The sequence below is a fragment of the Cnephaeus nilssonii genome, assembly GCF_951640355.1.
Source record: "Cnephaeus nilssonii genome assembly, chromosome: 11".
In the NCBI taxonomy this organism is placed as follows: Eukaryota; Metazoa; Chordata; class Mammalia; order Chiroptera; family Vespertilionidae; genus Cnephaeus; species Cnephaeus nilssonii.
Genome location: NC_137082.1, coordinates 42,049,705 through 42,070,986, shown reverse-complemented (window position 1 = coordinate 42,070,986; position 21,282 = coordinate 42,049,705). Strand labels below are relative to the sequence as shown.

General features: G+C 45.4%; 1 protein-coding gene across 1 annotated transcript in view; it reads left to right on the top strand.

Moving 5' to 3' along the window:
• ALPK2 (alpha kinase 2) overlaps positions 1 to 21,282 on the top strand; it is an 84,911-nt gene that overhangs the window by 6,707 nt on the left and 56,922 nt on the right. Inside the window, exon 3 of the mRNA XM_079784197.1 lies at positions 17,324 to 18,782. Coding sequence (XP_079640323.1) covers positions 17,324 to 18,782 — 1,459 coding nt within the window. The remainder of the gene's footprint in view (positions 1 to 17,323; positions 18,783 to 21,282) is intronic.

The window sequence follows — 21,282 nt, the reverse complement described above, 5'->3', positions numbered from 1 at the left end:
TTGCGATTTAAATGAGATTATTCATGCATAATGGTTCTCAAAGTGTGCATGTTAGCCTGCAACAAATATTGTTATTGGTTAGTAGTTAATATCATTTTTTAAAAAATATATATTTTTATTGATTTCAGAGAGGAGGGGAGAGGGAAAAGGAGAGATAGAAACATTAATGATGATAGAGAATCGCCTCCTGCATGCACCCCACTGGGGATCGAGCCTGCAACCGGGGCATGTGCCCTGACCAGGAATCAAACTGTGACCTCCTGGTTCATAGGTTGATGCTCAACCACTGAGCCACACCAGCTGGTGGTAGTTAATATCATTTTACTGCCCACTCCCTGAAAGCATTTTGTTCCCAGAATTACTCTAGAAGAATTACTGTGTCCCAGCTTATAACACCAGCTGTATTTAGAGACTGTTTTTACGTGGCTAGTGTTGAAAAGTGTCAGGATCAGTGGAGAACTTTCAAAGGCAAGAAGGAAATGGATATTCAGCAGGACAGCTGTAACCCAGACGCAAGTATGGAAGCTGTTTAGTCATATGTGTTTGTATCTGAAACCCTGTTTGGATGGCTTTTGGAAGATGGAACCCGTGACTTTAGTGAGTCTTGGCCTTCTCAGTTATTCCTCACATCTGAGTGGATAGACCCCAGGAGTCTGTCTTACATACCCAAAGCCACGCTGGTTTGTAGTGGGCAAAGAGTTCATAAGTGCCTATTGTCTGAGCCAAAGACCTTGGTCCCTAGTGGGGCCATCAGCCTCTTTCTATACACGATCACCCAGGCATCTTGAAAAACATGAGTTGTTGGTGGTGAGTGAGGCTGGGCAAATGAGTGTAGATGAACTAGTTAAAAATACCTCCAATTCTTGCTAAAGGTAGAACTGTCACCATCAGGTTCACTTATAAAGGACAGCAGGCTATTTCTACCAGTGAGAGCAAGGATCTGAAGCCAAGTTGTCTGGATTTAAATCCCAAATTTACCTTGTATGTGCTGTATCATCTTGGGCAAGTCACTTAACCTCTCTGTGTCTCAGTTCCCTCATCTGCAAAATGGGGATAATGATAGTATCCACTTTATAGGGATGGTGTGGGGATTAAGCTAACACAGGCAAAGGATTTAGAATACTCTAAAAATAATATTGTTTTGCACGTAACTGATTAGAAATAGGACTATTTGGAGGTAAGGAAGGTAGCTTAGTTTGGCAACATTCTCCTTCTTTGCTATTTCCCTCTGGGAAGATAAAATATAATTAACGTGTTGGATCAAGGAATCATTGGGTAGAAATAAAGATGACTGAATCTTGCTGTGTGTTGGCATTTCATCCAAGGCTGGAAAGCGTTTTGTGAACTTGGTGTTCCTGTGAGCTTAAGTAGGTGTGATGAGCCTTAAGGATGAGTGGCAGAGCTTCCCAGCACAGAGCCTAGGAGGCATCATTTTTCCTGAATGGACTCCACAGGCTGCATCCTGGCCACTCCTCAGACCAGCCCGGAGCATTTCTTGAATGAGTCCTGAGGGTCTGACGAGAGATTGCCATTTATTCCCGGAGCAACAGGTCCGTGCCAGAATCCACCACCTGTTATCACATTCCGGTTCTGACTTTGGTAGTAAGTATCCCAGAGGAGTGACTGGTTCCCGAGACGCCATGGGATGCTCAGCTTTTCCTCCCTCAGCCTTTTCTAGCGATGGGACTTAGGGAGTCCCATCTGGTTGCTAACACTCAAGGCAAATCAATGTGAGTTTGGGGGCAGGTGACAGGTTGATCTGGGAGCCCCTCCCAAGGCCTTGGGACAGCTAGAGCAAGGTGAATGGACCATTGGAAACTGGACATGCCCTGAATGTCACTGAAAATGCCACTCCACCCACACCCTCTGAGGACTCAGGGCAGACCAGTTTTGGGGCCAACTGGGGTTCAGTCTTTGGAATCACGGCACCATGGGCCGACATTTCTGAGGACAGACAGATGGGAGTCTCGCTAACACAGTCATCCCAGCATTGACATTAGTGATCATTTGACCTACTTCCTTGTAAAGGTGAATATCATAAAGAGGTTACTTGACAAAGGCAGACAGTAGGTAAGGGACAGAGCTGAAACCAAATCAGGTCTGTGAGTCCAGGGAAGGGCTTTGCTTTAACTCCGAGGAGAGGAGGCAGGGGGCGCAGGACCAAGAACAAGGTTTGGGAACATGTGTCTTTGTCCTGACCAGCCAGCCCAATTTTCTGCATGTCGTGTACTTAGCTGAGGGCCGCCCATGAAATTTCCTTCCACCTTTGCCCCATCGCCTGCCTCTCCCCTCCATCCTCCCATTGCTCTATAGCAGTCTTCTCTGCTAATTGCTGTTTGTCTTGGACCCCATGCCTCCTCCCACCTGCCTCCAAACTCTGTCCCTTCTGATTGCCTGGCTTACCCTCTCCAAAGTGCAGGTACAGTTGCCTTTTTCAGAAAACTACAAGGTTGAGCCAGTCTTAGCACATTCACCCCCCCCAGCTCCTGAGACATCGATCCCATACATGGGTGGGGAAGGCCAACGCTGTGGATCCAGCCCAAACCTCCTGCAGACCACACCTGAGCCCCAGATGAACCCAAGAAAGGGCTCAACCCCTGACCTGGACCCTGCCTGTATTAGTCAGCTCACAAATACCACAGACTTGAGGGCTTAAAGAACACACATCTATTTCTCACAATTCTCGAGGCTGGAAGTCTGAGATCAGGGTACCAGCATGGTGGGGTTCTGGTAAGAGCCCTCTTCCAGGCTTGCAGACAACTGTCTTCTTGCTGTATCCTCACATGGCAGAGAGAGAGGGAGGAAGGGAAGGAGAAAGGGAGAGAGGGCCAGACCCAGCCAGCCAGTTCTGGTATCTCTTTTTATAAAAGGCCACTAATTCCTTTATGAGGACCCCACCCTCATGACTTCACCTAAACCCAATTCTTCTCAAAGTCCCCATTTCTAGATACCATCATATTGGGGGTTATGGCTTGAACATACAAATTTTAGGTGAACACAACAATTCAGTCCATAGGATTGCCTCAAATATGGAAGGTGTTCAGAGAGACCCATTGGTTAAGAATAAGAGATGTTGCAGCTCTCTGTGGGGTTATATATGGATAGTTGAGAGGGCTGGCTTTAGAGTCATTCTGCCTGGGTTCAAGTCTTGGCCCTACTTCTTATTCAGGCATGCTTTTTTTATCCTCTATCAGCCTCTGTTTTATATCTATAAACTGGGAATAATAATAGTATCTACTTGGCATGTTTGGGTGAAGATTAAATACACAGAAGGTTTTTGAACAGTGCCTGGCACTCAGCAAATGCTAAGTAAATGTCAACTCTTTTTACAGAGGTCTTCTGTGTTTTGTTAGATACAGTCACTCTTGGTCATAAGAGTTTGAAAGTGGAATCAGGCTGCCTGCCCATTTCAGAGAAGATAGGGCCAAATAGATCTTTGAATTCTTGAATGAGAATCTTCGTGTGGATTCCAGAGCTGGGTTAGTGTGACCGCTGCTTTTATAATGGTAGGTGCTGAGAAGCCAGGCTCAGGCCAAAGACCTGGACTCTACCTGGTAGGCAGGACAGATGCAAGACTGTACCTGAAGCTTGGGGCAATTATTTAGAACAGATCTTGAATCATTAGCTCAGCTCTGAGCCAATACCGAGCTCAAAGGTCTTAATCAGGCCTAATAGTGTGCTGCCACAGGGCCTTTGCCCATGCTCTTCCTGCTACCTGGAATGTTCTTTCTCTAGATCAGCGGTCACCAACCGGTGGTCCGCGGATCACTGGTGGTCCATGAGGTGCAAAAGGTTGGCAATCGCTGCTCCAGATAGTCCATAGCTCGTTCTCTTACTTCCTTCAGGTTTCTGCTCAAAATCACCTGGTAACTGAGCCCTTTTTGAAATAGCCCCACCTGCCCTAACCAGTTTGGCTCAGTGGATAGAGCGTCGGCCTACAGACTGAAGGGTCCCAGGTTCGATTCCGGTCAAGGGCATGCATGTACCTTGGTAGTGGGCACATCCCAGTAGGGGGTGTGCAGGAGGCAGCCCATCAATGTTTCTAACGCTCTATCCCTCTCCCTCTCTGTAAAAAATCAATAAAATATATTGAAAGAAACAAAATAAAATAGCCCCACCTGCCCCCAGCATGTCCTTCCTTCCTTATCTTGCTATATTTTTCACATAGCACATGACATTGTGTGTGTGTGTGTATGCATGTGTATATACACATATTTAACAGCTTTATGTAGGAATAATTGACATACAACGACCTGTACACATTTAAAGCGCTCAGTTAGTTTGGTTAAGCTTTGACACATGCACACACCCATGAAGCCATCACCACCGTCAAGACAGAGAACATAAATATTACTCTCAATGCCCCTTTGCAATCTGCTTTCCTACCCCTGTCTGCCCACCATCCTCACACAATAGCCACTTAGCTTTTGGTCCCTGGAGACTAGTTTCTAGATTGTTCTAGTCTTTTCTAGAACTTTATATAAATGCAACCAAAGACAATGTGCTGCTTTGTAGCTGGCATCTGTCACGCCACATAATTATCTCAAGAATCATGCGTGTTGTTTGTTGTAGTAGTATTGTTGAGCAGTGTTTCAGTGTTTCATCGTTTGGACCTGCCAAGAATTTGTTACTCCATTCACCCGTTGATGGACACTTGGGTTGTTTCCAGTCATGATGTGTATTTATTGTTATTTATTGTGAGTCTCCCTCAACTGGAATGTAAGTTCCATCGAAGCAGAGACTTGTCTGATCTGTTCCCTGTTGTGCGTCGTCCAGCGCCCAGCTCAGGGCCTGTCTCTCAGCAGGCATTCACTAGAGATTTGTGGGAAGAATTAATTATGCAGCGTTCAGTGCTTTCATTACATTCTTCACTGAGTCTTGCCCTGCGGGGAGGGAAAGGCTGGTAGGGTTCAGGACACGCTACCCCAAAATATGGCACCTTGGCATACTAAATATCATTGGTTGAAGATTCTTTAAAAATGGCCGAAGCAGGCAGGTCACTCTGCCCTCCCCACCTTGGCCTTTCTTCCCTGAAACAAACCATGACTCTCCCAGGGAGGGAAGACATTCTTTTCACCAGAGATGAGGAATTTGGGATAATAAATTCGTACACACAAACTTTGTTAAACCAATCCTTATCTTCCTAGTTATGTCTTCACCATTTACTTCCTCTAGCCCAAACCCTATTGTCAGTTCTCTACACATTGATTGTTTCTTTGTCTAAAACAGTGGTTCTCAACCTTTCTAATGCCACGACCCTTTAATACAGTTCCTCATGTTGTGGTGACCCCCAACCATAAAATTATTTTCGTTGCTACTTCATAACTGTAATTTTGCTACTGTTATTAATTGTAATGTAAATATCTGTGTTTTCCGATGGTCTTAGGCGACCCTGCTAGCGGTTCTCAACCTGTGGGTAGTGACCCTGAGAACCGCTAGCAGGGTCGCCTAAGACCATCGGAAAATACAGATATTTACATTATGATTAATAATAGTAGCAAAATTACAGTTATGAAGTAGCAACGAAAATAATTTTATGGTTGGGGGTCACCACAACATGAGGAACTGTATTAAAGGGTCACAGCATTAGAAACGTTGAGAACCACTCGTCTAAAAGGTATAAAAATAAAAGCTGCCCGCTCTCGCCACTTCTTTGGGTCTTCGTTCTCTTGTGAAGGCTCCCATGCACATGGACAAAGTCAAAATGTGTCTGCTTTTCTCCTGCTAATCTGTCCTTGTCAGTTTACTTTTCAGACCCAGCAGGGACCCTAAGAGGGCCACAGACAACTCTTTCCTGCAGAGTCATTCCATGGGCAGCCATCTGAGCCCGGGACATGACCTGAATGACAGCGGTCAGCCTAGTGGCCCTTCAAAGGCTACACCACTGGAGGGGATTGTGAAGTCAGGAAATGTTAAACAGTCCCCCACAGGAGCTGTCAGAGAAGGCCACAGGGTCACCCACTGAGCTCCAGGGAGTGTGAGCCTCTAGTCACTATGCCCTCTCTCCCCCCTTTCTGTCCATGTCATTCCCACTCCCTGGGCGGCTGCTCCAGCACAGGGCACTCTTCCTCCTTGCCAGCCCTGAGCAGCTTCCCCCCAACGTGGGGCTGCTCCTCCCAGTCACTGGGCTGGCTCCATGCTTTCCAGTCACACTGCTAGTGACCATGCCCACTCATCCAGGGGGCGCCAGGAGATGGGAGCTGGGCAGAGGCAGAATGAGGTGGCCCGGTGAAGATGACACAGAGGGACACAGCCAGCACAAGGCTCTGAGGACAGAGCAGCAGGCAGAGAGAAGCATTAAATTGTGACAGACTCTTCCTTGACCCATCTCTCAGGTGACTTTGGAGAGAGAAGACCTTGGGTCTGGTTTTGTGCATTCCCTCTGCCTGGTCCAGCAATTAGTGCTTTTTAAAAAAAGCAAAGCCAACTTGAGTACTCGCAGAGCTGCATGCGGGGTGAGTGTGTCAGGCATGGACTGGGAACTCATCTCAGATTGAGCAGCAAGTCAAGTGACAGCTGATGTTTTTCTGAGAATTTAACAACGGGTCTTTCCCTCTTCAGAGACCCTTGGAGTCGAAGATCTGGAAGCAACTCGGTCTCACCACTTGAAGCTGATGTACACCAGCAGCATCCCATCCCCCGGGGAGTTTGTTAGAATGTCAGACTCCCACCCCCATTCTGATCTAGCCAATCAGATTCTGAGTTTTAACGAGATCCCAGGTGGTTCTTGAGCACATTAATGCATGAGAAGCTCTGCTCCTAGGATTTTTTGAGAGGAGAAGCAGGTTTAATTTGGTTTGGTTTGGTTTGGTTTTGGGCATGCTGTATTTGATGAATTAGCAGTATCAGTCCTTCAGAATTCTAAGCAAACTTGCTTTTACAAGAGAGCGCTGGGTCCTCTGGGCCAGTGTCTAGTGGTGCATTGTTCTCTGTCTCACTTTCCAGATGCCACGTCTGTCACAGATACTTTACAATTTAATCCAGGAGCTTGTCCACTGTTACAATGTCCCTGGATGTTCTGGGACACTCTGCTAGCTTGGTGGCCTATTGGGAGGAGGGGGTGCGGGGTGGTGACTGTTTCCAGCTACCCTTGAGTTTTCTTTTGATAAGAGAGGTCAGCTGTCTGTCTGTAATGCCAAAGAATTTTTTTCCTTTCTGAAGTCAATTTGCTTATTTCTTCTTTAAAAAAATGTCTGGTCAGCCTGCATTGCACCCAGAGGCTCAAAAAGCTGTCAAAAGCTCCGCGCTTTTGTACCAAAATAGAATCAGGAAACCACTCCCCATGTATACCCAGGCAAAGATCTCTCCTCTAGCATCAGGTCCCCAGTGCCTACCTCCTTCGCTGCACGCAAGAGCTGACATTCATTTAGCTCAGCGCTTCAAGCTCTGGCTGGCCATTAGAAAATACCCCCGGCGAAGCCCTTCACCCCAACATGCTGCTTAATTGCTTTTTTTTGGTGGGGCCCTGGCACTGGTATTTTCCCCTTTTTAAATAGACTTTATTTTTAGAACAGTTTTAGGTTCTCAGCAAAATTGAGCAGAAAGTACAGAGTTTCCGTACAACCCCCATCTTCCCCCCAACACCCTCAGACTCTCCCACTATCAATATCCCCCACCAGACTGGGACCTGGTTATATGGGTGAACCTTCATTGACACATCAGGATCACCCAAAGTCCATGGTTGACACCAGGGTTCACTCTTGGTGCTGTCCATCTATGGGTTTGGACCAACGTATCATGACATGGATCCACCATGTCTTCCTATACAAAGCAGTTCCACTGCCCTGAAAACCCTTTGGCAATTTTTAAAAGCACATCAGTGAGTCTAACGCTCAGCCAGGGCTGAGAACTACGGATTTAGTGCCAGGCCCTGCTTTAAGCACTTTATAGGAATTAACTCCCCTAATCCTCATGTCACCTCTGGTGTAGGTATAGTTCTTGTCCTGAGCCGTTTAGTAGCTTGCCCAGGGTCATACAGTGAGTGGATGGGCAGCATGTGAACCCAGGTTGGCTTGCTGCTGCCTCTGTCCCTTCACCATCATGCAACACTGGCTCTGCAATCTGCCTCTCGGAGCTTCTCAGAATTGCACGTGGGTCAAGAAGAAAAGTAGACTGTCCCCTGTCGTTGGCTCACATGCCAAGCTCCTGAGCAGAACTCTGTGCCTTGCAGCCCAGAGCCCCTATCCTCCAGGGCCCTCACCTACCAGCTCTACCTTCTGTGATTCCCGATGCCAGCTCATTTCTTGACTGTTCCTCTCGCATGACCTGCTGGTTCCAGCTTTGGCACATCAGCCCGGGATGGCCTCCCCTTCTCCCCACCCTGCCAGAGTTTAATCCTTCCCTGCTGGGCTCAAGTTCCAAGCTCCTGGCTTCATTCCCGGAAGATTCAGGCCACCTTGACCTCCCCTGCTCGCCAGAGAAGCGCTCACTGCCTCCAATGTGCCTTTTGGAATTCAATGGCCAAATCAGCAGTCCCCCTAGGGAAAGAACCAGATCTTACACCACCAATGTCTTGTCTCCCTTCCCAAGCCCCACACAGTGTGCTGTAGGTCCCACAGGATGTGTGGGAGAATGGGGTAGTCATGCTTAACCAGTGGCCACAGGCCGTGTCAGCTGCCCCGTACACTGTGCACATGTGGCCAGCATCTCACAGAAGGATTTCCATTCCTCCCTCCATGGCTGCTCTGACCTACTTCCCAGTGGCCTGGAGCCTGAGGTCCAACCCCCCCAACTCTGGGGTGGAAAATTTTCCATGATCTGAGCCCTGCCCACCTCCTGGTGACCAGCCTCAGTTTTCCTGGCATGGCCACAGTTTCGGCCTGTGGTCTTGGTGTAAGAATTAATTGCATCTCTTCTCATTCTCTGGGATCCGGTGTAGACAGTAAATCATGCAAGTTGGCCTAACTTTCAGCTCACCACTCCCCCAGCTTCCAAAAAAGAGTGGTCTATCATTTCCTGTGAGGGCCTGGCTATTGCTTCTGCCGGGAATGAGCAGCCCCATCTCCAACCCCAGGCACATGCCATCTTTCCTGCCCAAATCCTACTGCGGATTTCCTAGGCCGGTTTCAGCTTCTCCGGTCCCAGGAAACCTTCCCTCACGCCTGGCATTCCATCCTCTGAATCTCCGATACGGGTCTGACTTTACCAGCACTGAGCACGTACCACCCTGTATTGAAGCTGTTTGTACACTGATACGTTTCCCTTATTGGGTGGGGAGTTTCTGAGGAAGGGCCCAGAAATTTCACATCATTCTCCTCTACACAGTGGCCAACACAGCGCCTTCCATGTGGTAGACCTTTCTTGTAATATTTTTTTTAGCCGTATAACTTAACACAGTCATATCTTCTTGGGGCCTCGGTTCCAACCTCTGTAAAATAAATCCTCTCCGTATCAGCCAGGGTCTAACCAGGAAGACAAAAGCCCTTTTCAAGCATTGAGTACAGGGTTAGATAGGCAACTGAACCAAATGCTGGGGGGCGGGGTGGGGGGAGGGGCAGTGAGATCACCTCGAGATTAGCATCAGTAGGGATACCACCTCCTGGGCTGCAGGGATCAAGGGCACAGCAAGACTACTGGTTCTGGGTCACAGGTCATGGGCAGAAGCTAGAACCCTGGTGGGCCTGTCCTGTGGGACCTCAAGCTACTGTAGAGGCGGAGCCTATTAGCAATGTCACCTGAGGCCGGCTCCCCTTCTTCCACCCTCCCACGCCTGCATCCCTTCGGTCAAACGCAGCAGGAAGCCAGTGGTCCTGGGAGCCACGGAGGCGTGGCATGAAGGGGCCAGCCCCCTGATACAGAACAGAACAGGGAAGGGCCCAGGGAAGGGCACAGAGAGGGTGAGAGGCAGACAGGCCCAGGAGCGGCACAGCTCAGGGACCTATTCAGCTCTTCAGATGTGTGGGTCAATAAATCTGTTTTATTGATTAACCAATTGAACACATTGATAAATGTATGAGGACTCTTCTTACCAGTTTTGAAATCTATCTAGTTGTTTGTAGACAATGTGATCAAGAAATTCTGTGTTTCTAGCATTAGAATTATTCCATCTCTGTACCCAATAAAGCGTTGGGGCCTGAAAAACCTAAGCCTTTCTTATTCTTTTAGTTATTCTGAATAATTCAATTAATAAAGTTGATAGCAGTTGGGCAAATAATAAAATACAGACACTTAGTGTAAGAAGAGATGGACCTTCACTTGGTGCTATGGCTGAGGCAAGGACCTGGATGTCATCACGTAAGCATTTATTGAGCCAAGCCCTCTCCCCCCTCCCTGCTGCCAGGCTCAGAAAATTCACAGCCACATGGGGGTGGGGAAGATAGGGGGGGAACTCCAGAGTCCTCCTCACCCCTGCATTCCTGGCCGCATGGATGCAGACTGCAGACATTCCCTCCCCAGATATTGCTTTCTCCCACCGGGAAGTGGAATACATAATAAAATCGAATACCATCTGAAATCCAGAGATGATTCCAAGTCTTACCTCTAGCCAATAGTTTCAGCTTCCTCTCCTATGAACTCCGTTTTCAGGGAGCCTGGTCACATTGCAGGTTGAGTTTCAGCAATTTTAATATTGTTGGGAGAGTTTTCTGAGGAGTAGAGAAATGGCCTTCAGGAGACAAAAGGAAGAACAGAAACATGAGCTGGGAAATCCACCTTTCAATTCACATAGGAGTAACCGATTTTATTTTACTTGTGCCAGTGGAATTGTGAATAAATAGATGGATAAAATAATGCATCTGAAAACACAACACCATTAGGGTACTATAATGATGATGATGATAATGATTCTATATAATAAAGAGCTAATATGCTAATTAGACCAAACAGCAGAACGGCCGTCTGGACAACCTTCTGGATGAAGCTGGGGCTGCGAGGGCCGAGCCCCTTGCACAAATTTCATGCATCGAGCCTCTAGTAATTGAAATAAATAGATGGATGAAATAACACATTTGAAAACACAATACCGTAGGGTACTATGATGATGATGATGATGATTGAATTGTAGAGATTTAGAAGGCTATCCATTTTCATAGGTCTATTGCTCTGGTAGCTAGAGGCAAATGATTCCTTACCTTCTTTCTGTACTTGTTACATTCTGTTCTACAGCCCCTTGTCTTCCTATTCCTATTTTATAGGGTTATTAGTCCTGTGGATATTTCCCCTGTGTTCTTCATTCTCACCCACATTTGTAACCCTTATTCCCACGGCACAAAACCATCCTAAGTTGGCAGGATCCCAAGGATCAGTGCCCCCCCTCCCTTCACCCTCAGCATTGATGGAACCAGCCTCCTCCTGCCCACAATTAAGTCACATAAGCTCATATATTGAGCATCAAATCAGAATCTCTGGAGGGTAGAACCCAGATATAGGACTTTTTATTTCTAAATCATGAAATTAAAGCCCAAAGAAATTAAGTCATCTGCCTAAGAGAGCACATAAATGTGCTGTCTCAGCAAAATACTTAGCCCTCCCTGCTAGTGCCCATCTTCCATAGTCCAGCATCACTTCTCTGCCAGGGATTATGCTGTGAGAGAATGCCGAGAGCATTTACATCTTCCCCTCGTGAATAGTTTTAATCAGTGGTTCTCAAAGTGTGGTCCTTTGGCACCGAGGGGATCCCTAAAGCCCTTTCAGAGGGTCCACTTATCTCAAAAGTACTGAAACATCATTTGCCTTTTTACCTGTGTTGACATGTACACTGATGCTAAAACTGTTGGTGTCTTAGCATGAATCTAATGCTATATATAGTTTGTGGTCCCAAATTATGCTAGTTATAATACAGTTCTTTAACAGTCACAGTTGAAAACAAATCACAACCCAAAAAACTTCACTTAATAATGTCCTTGATGCATCAGTATAAATAGCTAATTTTATCAAATTGCTACAATTTAGTAAGAGCCCTTTTAACACTCAGTGTAATGAAATGGGAAGTGTGCTGGATTTCCTTGAGATGATGGTAATCTTAAGGAAAACCACCTGCATGGTTGTTTGAGTTGCAAGCTAAACTAGCCACTTTTTTCCATGGAGTGCAATTTTTACTTGAAAGAACAATGGACAAACAATGGTTATTCAGCCTTGGGTGTTTGGCAAACATTTGAGCAGACAATAAAGAATCAGTAAACTTGAAGATGACCAATCAAGATTATCCAGTCTTAGAAGCGGGAAGAAAAGGAATAGAGAAAAGTGGACAGAGTCTTAGAGGCTTTTAAGCTTACAATCTATGCATAATGAGAGTCCCAGAAAGAGAAGAGAGACAGAAGAATATGTTAAAAAATGGAAAGACCCTAGTTTAAAAAAGGAACTGCAATGATAGCTTGAAAGCTTGGATTTTAAAAATTTTTAGATCTAATTGACATGTAACATTGTAGTAGTTTCAGGTGTACAACATAATGATTTGATATTTGTATATGTTGTGAAATGATCACCACAGTTATAAAGTAAATCAGTTTGGGGATGTAGTGTACAGCATGGGAACTGTTTTTAACAATACTCTATTGAGTATCTAAAAGTTGCTAAGAGGGTGATGGGGCTTTGGAATTGCTCCAACCCTATTCTGCCCCCTCTTGAATAAATGCTCCTCAGATTACCTGTGGTTAACTTTCAGAGCTTTTTAAAAAATATATGTTTTTATTGATTCCAGAGAGGAAGGGAGAGGAAGGGGGAGATAGAAACATCAATGATGAGAGAGAATCATTGATTGATTGCCTCTTGAATGCCCCACACTGGGGATTGAGCCTGCAACCTGGGCATGTGCCCTGACCAGGAATCAAACCGCAACCTCCTGGTTCACAGGTCAATGCTCAAACAATGAGCCACGCCAGCAGGGCAATTTTCAGAGTTTTGAAAAAGTTGACTCAGATAGTGTTCTTGTTGCTTTTATAGAAGAGAATAATTCTAGAAGTCCTTACTCTGCCATTTTGCTGATGTCCTCACCCTTCTGCTTCTACCATGCAATTTAACACAGAATTGACTGCATCATTATGATAAATTAATATTTGTATTATTCACCTACTAGAAATTTGGAATATTTGCATCCTTCATCAGAAGTACGTGCCCTTGATCAGAATCAAACCCAAGACCCTTCAGTCTGTAGGCCGATGCTCTATCCAAACCAGCCAGGGCCTAATTTTTTGTTATTTTTAAGTGAATAAATAAATGTTTTCAATTTTTCTCAGTTTTAGCATGGGAAATATTGATAGATAAAACGCCTAGAAACAAATATTCTGTGGAGTCCTCAATGATTTTTGAGAGTCTAAAGGGTCCTACTGCCAAAATGTTTGAGAACTTTGGTTTAGACCAATCCAGGAGGTTCAAGCTCAGAAGCCCTACCCACTTAAGGTTGCATGGGGCTCTTTTCCTTTAATATGGAAGTGATTACTTCGGAAAGAACCTAGAATATTCAAGCCAGACTTTCATAGCAAGCTGGAGGAATGCTGCTGCTTCCTTCAGCCAAAAGGAAAGACGCTAAGGAGGGACCTCGTTTAATTGTTCAGGGAATTTCTTCCTGGATGGTTCTGCATTCCTGTCAGATCACTGTGGGTCACACAGGTCTCTCTGCCAGCATCGTGCAAAGATTCTAAACCCCAACCCTATTCACACCATTTCCGCTGCTACCTCTGAAGTCTCTTCTTGGGACTCCCTGGCTCTTCCAGTGTGTATCACTCAAATTAGCACAGGACCGACCTGCAAGGTTCTCTATGAAATCCATATTATCCCCCCCCCCCGCCCCTCCCTCCCAGCGGAGTCCTAGTGTTTTAGGGCTGGACATGATGTCTCACGCATCTCCTTGACTCTTCCTCAGCTCTTAACATACCAGGCACCAGGACATAATTTGACACATGTTTGTCAGTTGACCAATCAAGATAAAAACTTAGGACAGGAACACTATATTTGCAAAAACAATCTCTCTAAACTCTGTCATTTCCCCTCTCTGATGCTAGTTTTCTAACAGGACACACAGCGCCACACTCCAGGGTTGGAAAGCTCCGGTTTCCTATGCTAGCGCCACCACTTACTAGCTTTGTCCATTTGGGGGAATTACTCAGCTCCTTGAGCCTGCGTTTTGCAGCCAGGGAGCAGCTAGCACAGGGCGGAACAGAGAGGAGGCTTCCAAGGAATGCTGGTTCCCTGCCCAATTTCCTCCCCCTCCTCTTCAAGGTGCTTAGAGATCATGATCCAGGACACGTCAACCACAAACCGTAACTCTTAAAAAGGCATTCATTAACCAGGGAGAAGTTAATTATACTTAATCCAGTTCCCGTTCCTCTTTACTGTACTTAGGATGACTTGTAAGTCTTATATCAGCTAAACACATGTTCCATAAAATCATTCATTACTAAATCAGAACATTCTCCCATCCATTTAGTCATTCAGAAGTTAAATATATTTAACCAAATTATTTCTCTAAAATTCCTTTTGTTTTCCCTTCTTAATTCTTGAGAGCGATCTCTGTTCCCTTCATTTACTGATTTCTTACCTGGCCCGTTGTGCCTCTTGGCCTTATTTTCTTCTCTTCTGTCTCTTTTTTTCCATGCAAGTCATGGTACCTTTAGGGAAGATGGTTTTTCTGTCAGAGAGATCATGGCCCGGATAAATCAGGAAATCAGAATTACTTGGGATTTTCCAGAAGCCCATGGTGCTGTTTCATGGGCCTTATGAGCTCTTAACTGAGGCCAAATCTCTAAGAACTCACTGAAAAGAGACATGAAGGGAATGGTGTGAGCAATGTGAAACAAGTAGAATTCACTTTCTTTCCATTCCTTCTTCAGCTTTAATTGAGGAGACCTATGCCTAATTAATGATGATGAGGATAAGGCTATCTCTGAGGGTGGGCCAAGGATGATTTGTTGAAGAATGTGTTGAGATCTTTTTTTTTTTTTAAATTTTTTTTCCAAACTGTATTTTTACTGATTTTGAGAGAGAGAGAGGAAGGGAGAAGAATAGAGATGGAAACATCCATGAGAGAGAAACATCATCTCCTGCAGGTCCCCTACTGGGGATTGAGTCCATAACCCGGGCATGTGCCCTGACCAGGAATTGAACTGGTGACCTCTTGGTTCCTGGGTCGATGCTCAACCACTGAGCTACACCAGCCGGGCTGTGTAAAGTTCTTTAAAAGCAGATTCTCAGGTCCTTTAACCACAGATTCTGACTCAAGAATTTTAAATAGCGTCCCTGATGATTATTTTATAAACTTCTTGAGAATCAGAAGTAGCCTGGTCTTTGCACTTACCCATCCTTTTCTTTTTTTATTGAGTTATAATTGACATGCAACATTGTGTAAGTTTAAGGTGTACAACATATTGATTTGATATATTTATACTAGAGGCCCAGTGCACAAATTCGTGCACATTGAAAGGAAATTAATTAGAAAAGATATTTTAGAGGCCGGGGAGGGACTGCGGGAGGGCTCCAGAGTGTGTCCGGCTCATCTCACCCAGTCCCAATTGGCCAGACCCCAGCAGTAAGCTAACCTACTGGTCAGAGTGTTTGCCCCCTGGTGTCAGTTTGTGTCATAGCAACTGGTCAAGTGGTCGACCGAATGGTCCACTGATCAGTTGGACACTTAGCATATTAAGCTTTTATATATATAGATTGCAATATGATTACCATAGTTGGGTTAGCTAATAACTCTATCCACATTCTTATAGAATACATATGGCATAAAGTTTCTGCTGTGCAAAGCCCTTTCACATTAATTTTCTCTTTCTTTCTCTCTCTTTTTGGTTAATCCTTACCTGAGGATATTTTTCCATCGATTTTTAGAGAGTGGAAAGGTGGGGCGGGGGGAGGGAGGGAGAGGGAAACACCAATGTGAGAGAGACATATCGATTCGTTCCTGCACATGCTCTCACCAGGGCTGGGGGATAGAACCTGCAACCCAGGTATGTGCCCTTGACCAGAATCAAACCTGTGACCCTTTGGTGCATGGGTGGTGCTCTCACCACTGAGCAACATGGACTAGGGCTGATTTTCTCTTTTGAACCTCAGAATAACCTTATAAAATAAACAGAAGCAGGTACTGTTTTCCCCAGGAAGTTGCCCTAAATTTCAGTCTCCCCAAGCAAAGTCAGATATTAGTTATGGGTAAGGGGTGGCCAATTCCAGCCACCCCTGAGTGGCTTCTACTTGGGAACCAAGTTATCAACAAAACAACCTGTGAACAAAAGTAGAATTAGTCTGTGATTTCTGAAAATGAGGACTTTGTGAGCTGGCATCCAACGTTTGAGGGCTTATGAGCACATGTGAGCTCAGGAAGACAAAGGGGCCCCTCCAACGAGGAAGAAGAATAAGGAAGACGATGGGACACATCTAACACTGACCTTCTGGGTTAGACTTTTGTGCACATTTTACACAGATCAGTCAGTAAACGTCTAAGCACCGCCTCTAAGGCCCAGCCAGGCTCCCAGCTCCTGCCTTCTGAATGTGGTTGGCTTCTTAGCTGGATAATACACAGAGTGAGATCTGCAATGTTACAATCACCCTGATGTCAAACAAGATCAATGAGAATGCAAATTAAAAAGCAAGTGAAACAAGTTTTTATGGGGACAGCAGAGCCTGGAGGAGGATTCTAGTGGAAAAGGTCAGCAAAGCATGTCAGACTCTAGGCTCCACGTGACTCCAGGCAATAAAGGGAGAGCAGGCTTGGCATGATCCAGGATTCAGTCCCTTCCCTGCTAGGCCAAGGCGGAACACAGGGCTTGGTTTACATAAGTCAAGTGGCACATGGACAGGGGTTTCCACCCAGAGAGTCTCCCTGGCTGTGGTTTGGATCTAATAATCAGGTTAATTCAAGAGGAAATAGCACTATTCCTCATGCACATGATCCTACTATGGTGTTATCTTTATAGTCTCCTGGTAAGAAGCAGGCCTTCTTAGCATGGTCTTAAAGAGGCATTGCTTACCCGGTTCTACTGTATGAGGTAGAAGACTTCAGTTACTTGTATACAATGTCTCACTCCAGAAAGTATTGCTTTTACAAAGTCCCATAGTGTAAACATGGTTTACAGTAAAAGGAGAGAAGAGACTAGACTATACAACATCTCCCCATTCATCTAAGTAATTCACAGCCTTTTCAATTTGCGGTAAGGATGTGTGTGGGAAGTCTTCAGGGAAAACGCTGAGCTTCACAGGGTTCTTAGCAGAACTGGGGCAGATGAAGCTCAGAAGCCAGCTGCCTCTGACCACAAACCCTTTTCCAGGGAGACCACAGGTGTTCCTGAGTGTGCAGTGAAGATCATGTCTATGTCCTGCGTGCCTCGATGGGAGAAATGCCGGCATGCACGTCCACCCGTGGTAACTGACCTGTCTGCTTTCTTCATCCTAGCTGCACCCAAAATGACGCTGCTATTTACCAGATTTCTGCTAAAAACAGTGATGGAATGATCTGCTGTTCTGCTTCCATTGAAGTCGAGTGTGCGTCGAAGGATACACAACTCACCCCTAACCCGCAAGATGATGGAGACACAGGTTGGAAACGTGAGACACAGACACATGAGCAGAAAAGCCCAAGTCGAATTGATGAGGATGTATACCATCTCGGGACAGCGCAGTCCAAATTATCCAAGTTAACGGATGGCGCCTTAAACAATGATGAAGACCTGCACTCTAGCCATCAAAATCCCAAGGCACAGAAGTACATTAGCGCCAGCCTACCGCTGTCAGAGGCAGCCACATCCATCTACCCAGGTGACAGGGCCACTGTTGACGAGCAGGTCAGCCCACAGGTTTCCAGCACAGACTCTGAGAGCGACTATGAACTTTGCCCAGAGATAACCTTAACCTACACTGAGGAGTTTTCAGATGATGACCTGGAGTATCTGGAATGTTCCGACGTTATGACGGATTACTCTAATGCAGTTTGGCAAAGGCACCTGGAGGGGACTGAGTGTGTTTTTTTATTAGAAAGCGATGACGAAGAGGTGGAATTGAGCAAGTATTGCCTGGGGGAGTGTGAGCCTTTCTTCAGTGAAATGGGTTGTGGGCCGCGGGTGTCAGATAACACTGGGCTGATGTTGGCCTCCGCAGGCTTCTGTGGTGATCACTCACGATCCCAAGGAGTGAGGGTAAGGCGTCTCCGAGCCTCCACCCCCAGCCCCCCAGCCCCACACACAGGGATGACTCTGACTTTGGGATCTCACGAGGATGGGACGTCTACGGTGACAGAGCAGGGGAGATATAAACGACCCACCACTTCTGCTGAAAATGATTATCCAGGAATTCAAGGAGAAACCAGAGACAGCCACCGAGCAGGAGCGGAGCCCGCCAGCGACAATCTGCTAACCATGGATAAAGCAGGGACACACAGAGAGGTGAAGCGCTTGTCTGGAGAGTTGGAAAAGTCAGGGATGAACCAGAGTTTGGAGACTGTGCCCGAGAACAAAGTAGGGGAAAAGGATTTACAGAGCAAGAGGAGCTCAGAGAAGCCTGCGGGGGCGCGGCGACCAGGCATGAAGGGAAAACCCAAAAAGCGGAGTCCCAGCCTGAAAGACAGCGCAGCAGGCGGCACCCTCAATCACCTCTCTCCCCAGGAGCCTTCTAAGCAGCCCCTAGCCCAGAGTGATAAACAAGAGAGTTCGCGTGCCACAGAGGAAGCTCCCGATCTGAATTCCCAGGTCCGTGCAGAAGGGGCTCTTCCACCCCAGGCAGAGCAAGATGCAAGAAGGCTGCAAACCCCACCAGGCGCTCCCCCCGAGGAAGGGAGCCCGAACTCGGAGGGCGAAGGGGTGCAGGTTAATGACCTCTTTGAAACAAGCTGGGCTCCAGACCAGAGTGATCATCCTCAGGTAAGGTTCCTCTTTTTCAAAAATCACAAGATCAAGGTGTGTGTGTGTGTGTGTGTGTGTGTGTGTGTGTGTGTGTGTCCCTTCCCTTCCCACTCCCGATGGCTGTACCACAATACCGGCAGGGTACTTGTGAATGACAGCTGCTGCTGCTAGGAAGGAAATCTGGTTTTGAAAAAAGGCCCAGATAAACCCTAAGCCATCCTAATTATAGCAAAAGCAGAGAGAAGTCAGAGGCACTAATGGGATTCTGGACAGCTGGACAAAGAAACCCGATAGTTGGTCTGCTGCATGTGTTTTATCAGCAATGTCACTATTCAGAAAGTTTTTCAAACACATGTGTTGGGTGTAGCCTTTAAAAGAAAAACAAAAACAAAACATTCTTTTTAGTCATTTGGGAGGGGCACTTTGAAAATGGTAAATGCTGGCTTTCATCAGAATTCATAGTATAAATGAAAGATTTCAGTGTGTCTGAAGGACTTGAAGAATTCACTCGGTGATGCTGGACAGAGCAGACAATACAGATTTTTGCTGTGCTGGTGGGATGTTTGGATCGGATGTGTGTCTTATTTTGTTTTGCTTAGACCACAAAGTATAAAAGAGTCTAAGGAAATACTGCCAGGAAGTATATTTATTTCCCCCTGCTAGTGATTTGGGGGTATATTTTAAAGAGATGGAGTTAAATTCATGGGGATAATTAATGCACAGATGATGGTGTACTTGATATATGAATTTATTATATCTTTAATTTGAAAGGGTTCCAATGGGCTTTGAACCAATGCTATACTGTAACCCAGATTTCATTTCGTAAATAAATACATAAGAAGAGTTATTTATCAATTATTTTTACTATATCTTGTGTTCTCCCTTCCCCCAACTTTATATAGGAGCCTAGTCTTGATTTTATAGAAGATTTGATATACTCCAAAGAAAATAAAATATTCCCCAATGCATTCCAACTTATTAAACTCACTGTAAAAAAATAAAAATGTAATACATTGATTTCTAACAATCAAGCCATAAGATAGGCAATCTAAAAATCTCCAGCTCTGAGGCAGCTTTTTTACTGAGCAAATTGTTCTGTTCCACTGCCCAAACTGACATACAAAAGCCCCATTTATACTTTACTTTTTGCACGAGAGATGATTTATCCTATTTGGTTGTTTCACACCCACCACTTTGCTGAGCACGTGCCCCTGACCACAGATTCATGCCCAAGATAAGTTTATGGAGGTGGTTGGGCCAAATGTCAGTGCAAAATTCAGTTACAATATTAATTTTTGCATGTCAATAAATATAGCATTTCTTTTTCTATTCATAAAATGCTCTTCATGGCTCAGCAAAGTGCTTTTTTTTTACAGTTGTTTACCCATATTGAGCCGTTCTTTAGACAAATTAATTATTACAGGTTGGGGGGAGATGTAAAATAGCCAAGAAGGAGGAAGTGGAAGGGAGGGGGCTATGGACACTTTTAGTTTTAGATCCTCACTGTGAGGGGCAATTTCTAGCTCCTCAATTGCCCAAAATTGAGAGGAGCTAAGGGAAGGAGCCCCCCTGGTCATCCTCAGCTTGTGCCTGAACTAAATTCTGAGATCTAGACTCATGTTGACTAGCCTGCTCACTTGTTGACTAGCAATGCAGCTAACACAATGGGCCATCTCTGGGGCCAGGGTTGTCTGTCTTATGCACATTCTTGTCTCTATCAAAGTTCTTTTTTAAAAAATTATTTTATTATTTTTTTGGTTTTGAGAGAGAGAGAGAGAGAGAGAGAGAGAAAGAGAGACATTAATTTGTTACTCCACCCATTTATGCATTCATTGGTTGACTCTTGTATGTGCCTGGACCAGGGATTGAACCTGCAACCTTGGCATGTCAGGATGATGCTCTAACCAACTGAGCTACCTGGCCAGAGTCTATTGAAGTTCTTATGGGCCTTTTGCTCACACATTCACACATACATACTCACACATTCATGAATGCACACCCAGCTCGCCAGCTATATGCCCAAGGTCCCCCTGTGTTTTGTGGCACGGCTATTATCTCAGAACCAGGAACATGACTTCTGAGAAAGCTTGCCCTTTCTCACTACGCTGTGCCCAGTAGCAGAGCTGAGTTCTCACTCCAGGGACAACCAGAAATGTGAACGAAAGCTGTATATTCAAGAGCAGTTCCGTGCAGCTTGGAATTCGAAATAGGATTTCTTTATCTGTGGCAATTATTTCACCTTGACTAAAGCAAGAACATTTTGCCACAGGAAAAGTGGCATAGTGAGTACAGATTCTTTTACCCGTGCAAAAGGTTACTGTAGAACTGCAGGAAATGTCTGTGTTTCTAACACACATATGCAGTAGAGCCAGGTTTACAGCAAATGACTAAATATTCTTGTAAATGTTACAGCAAATGACTAAATATTCTTGTAAATGTGACACAAAAGCATGGGAGGGGTCAATGGGTATGAAATCAAACTTTAAAATACTGTCTCCCCAAAAGACTAATGAATCTT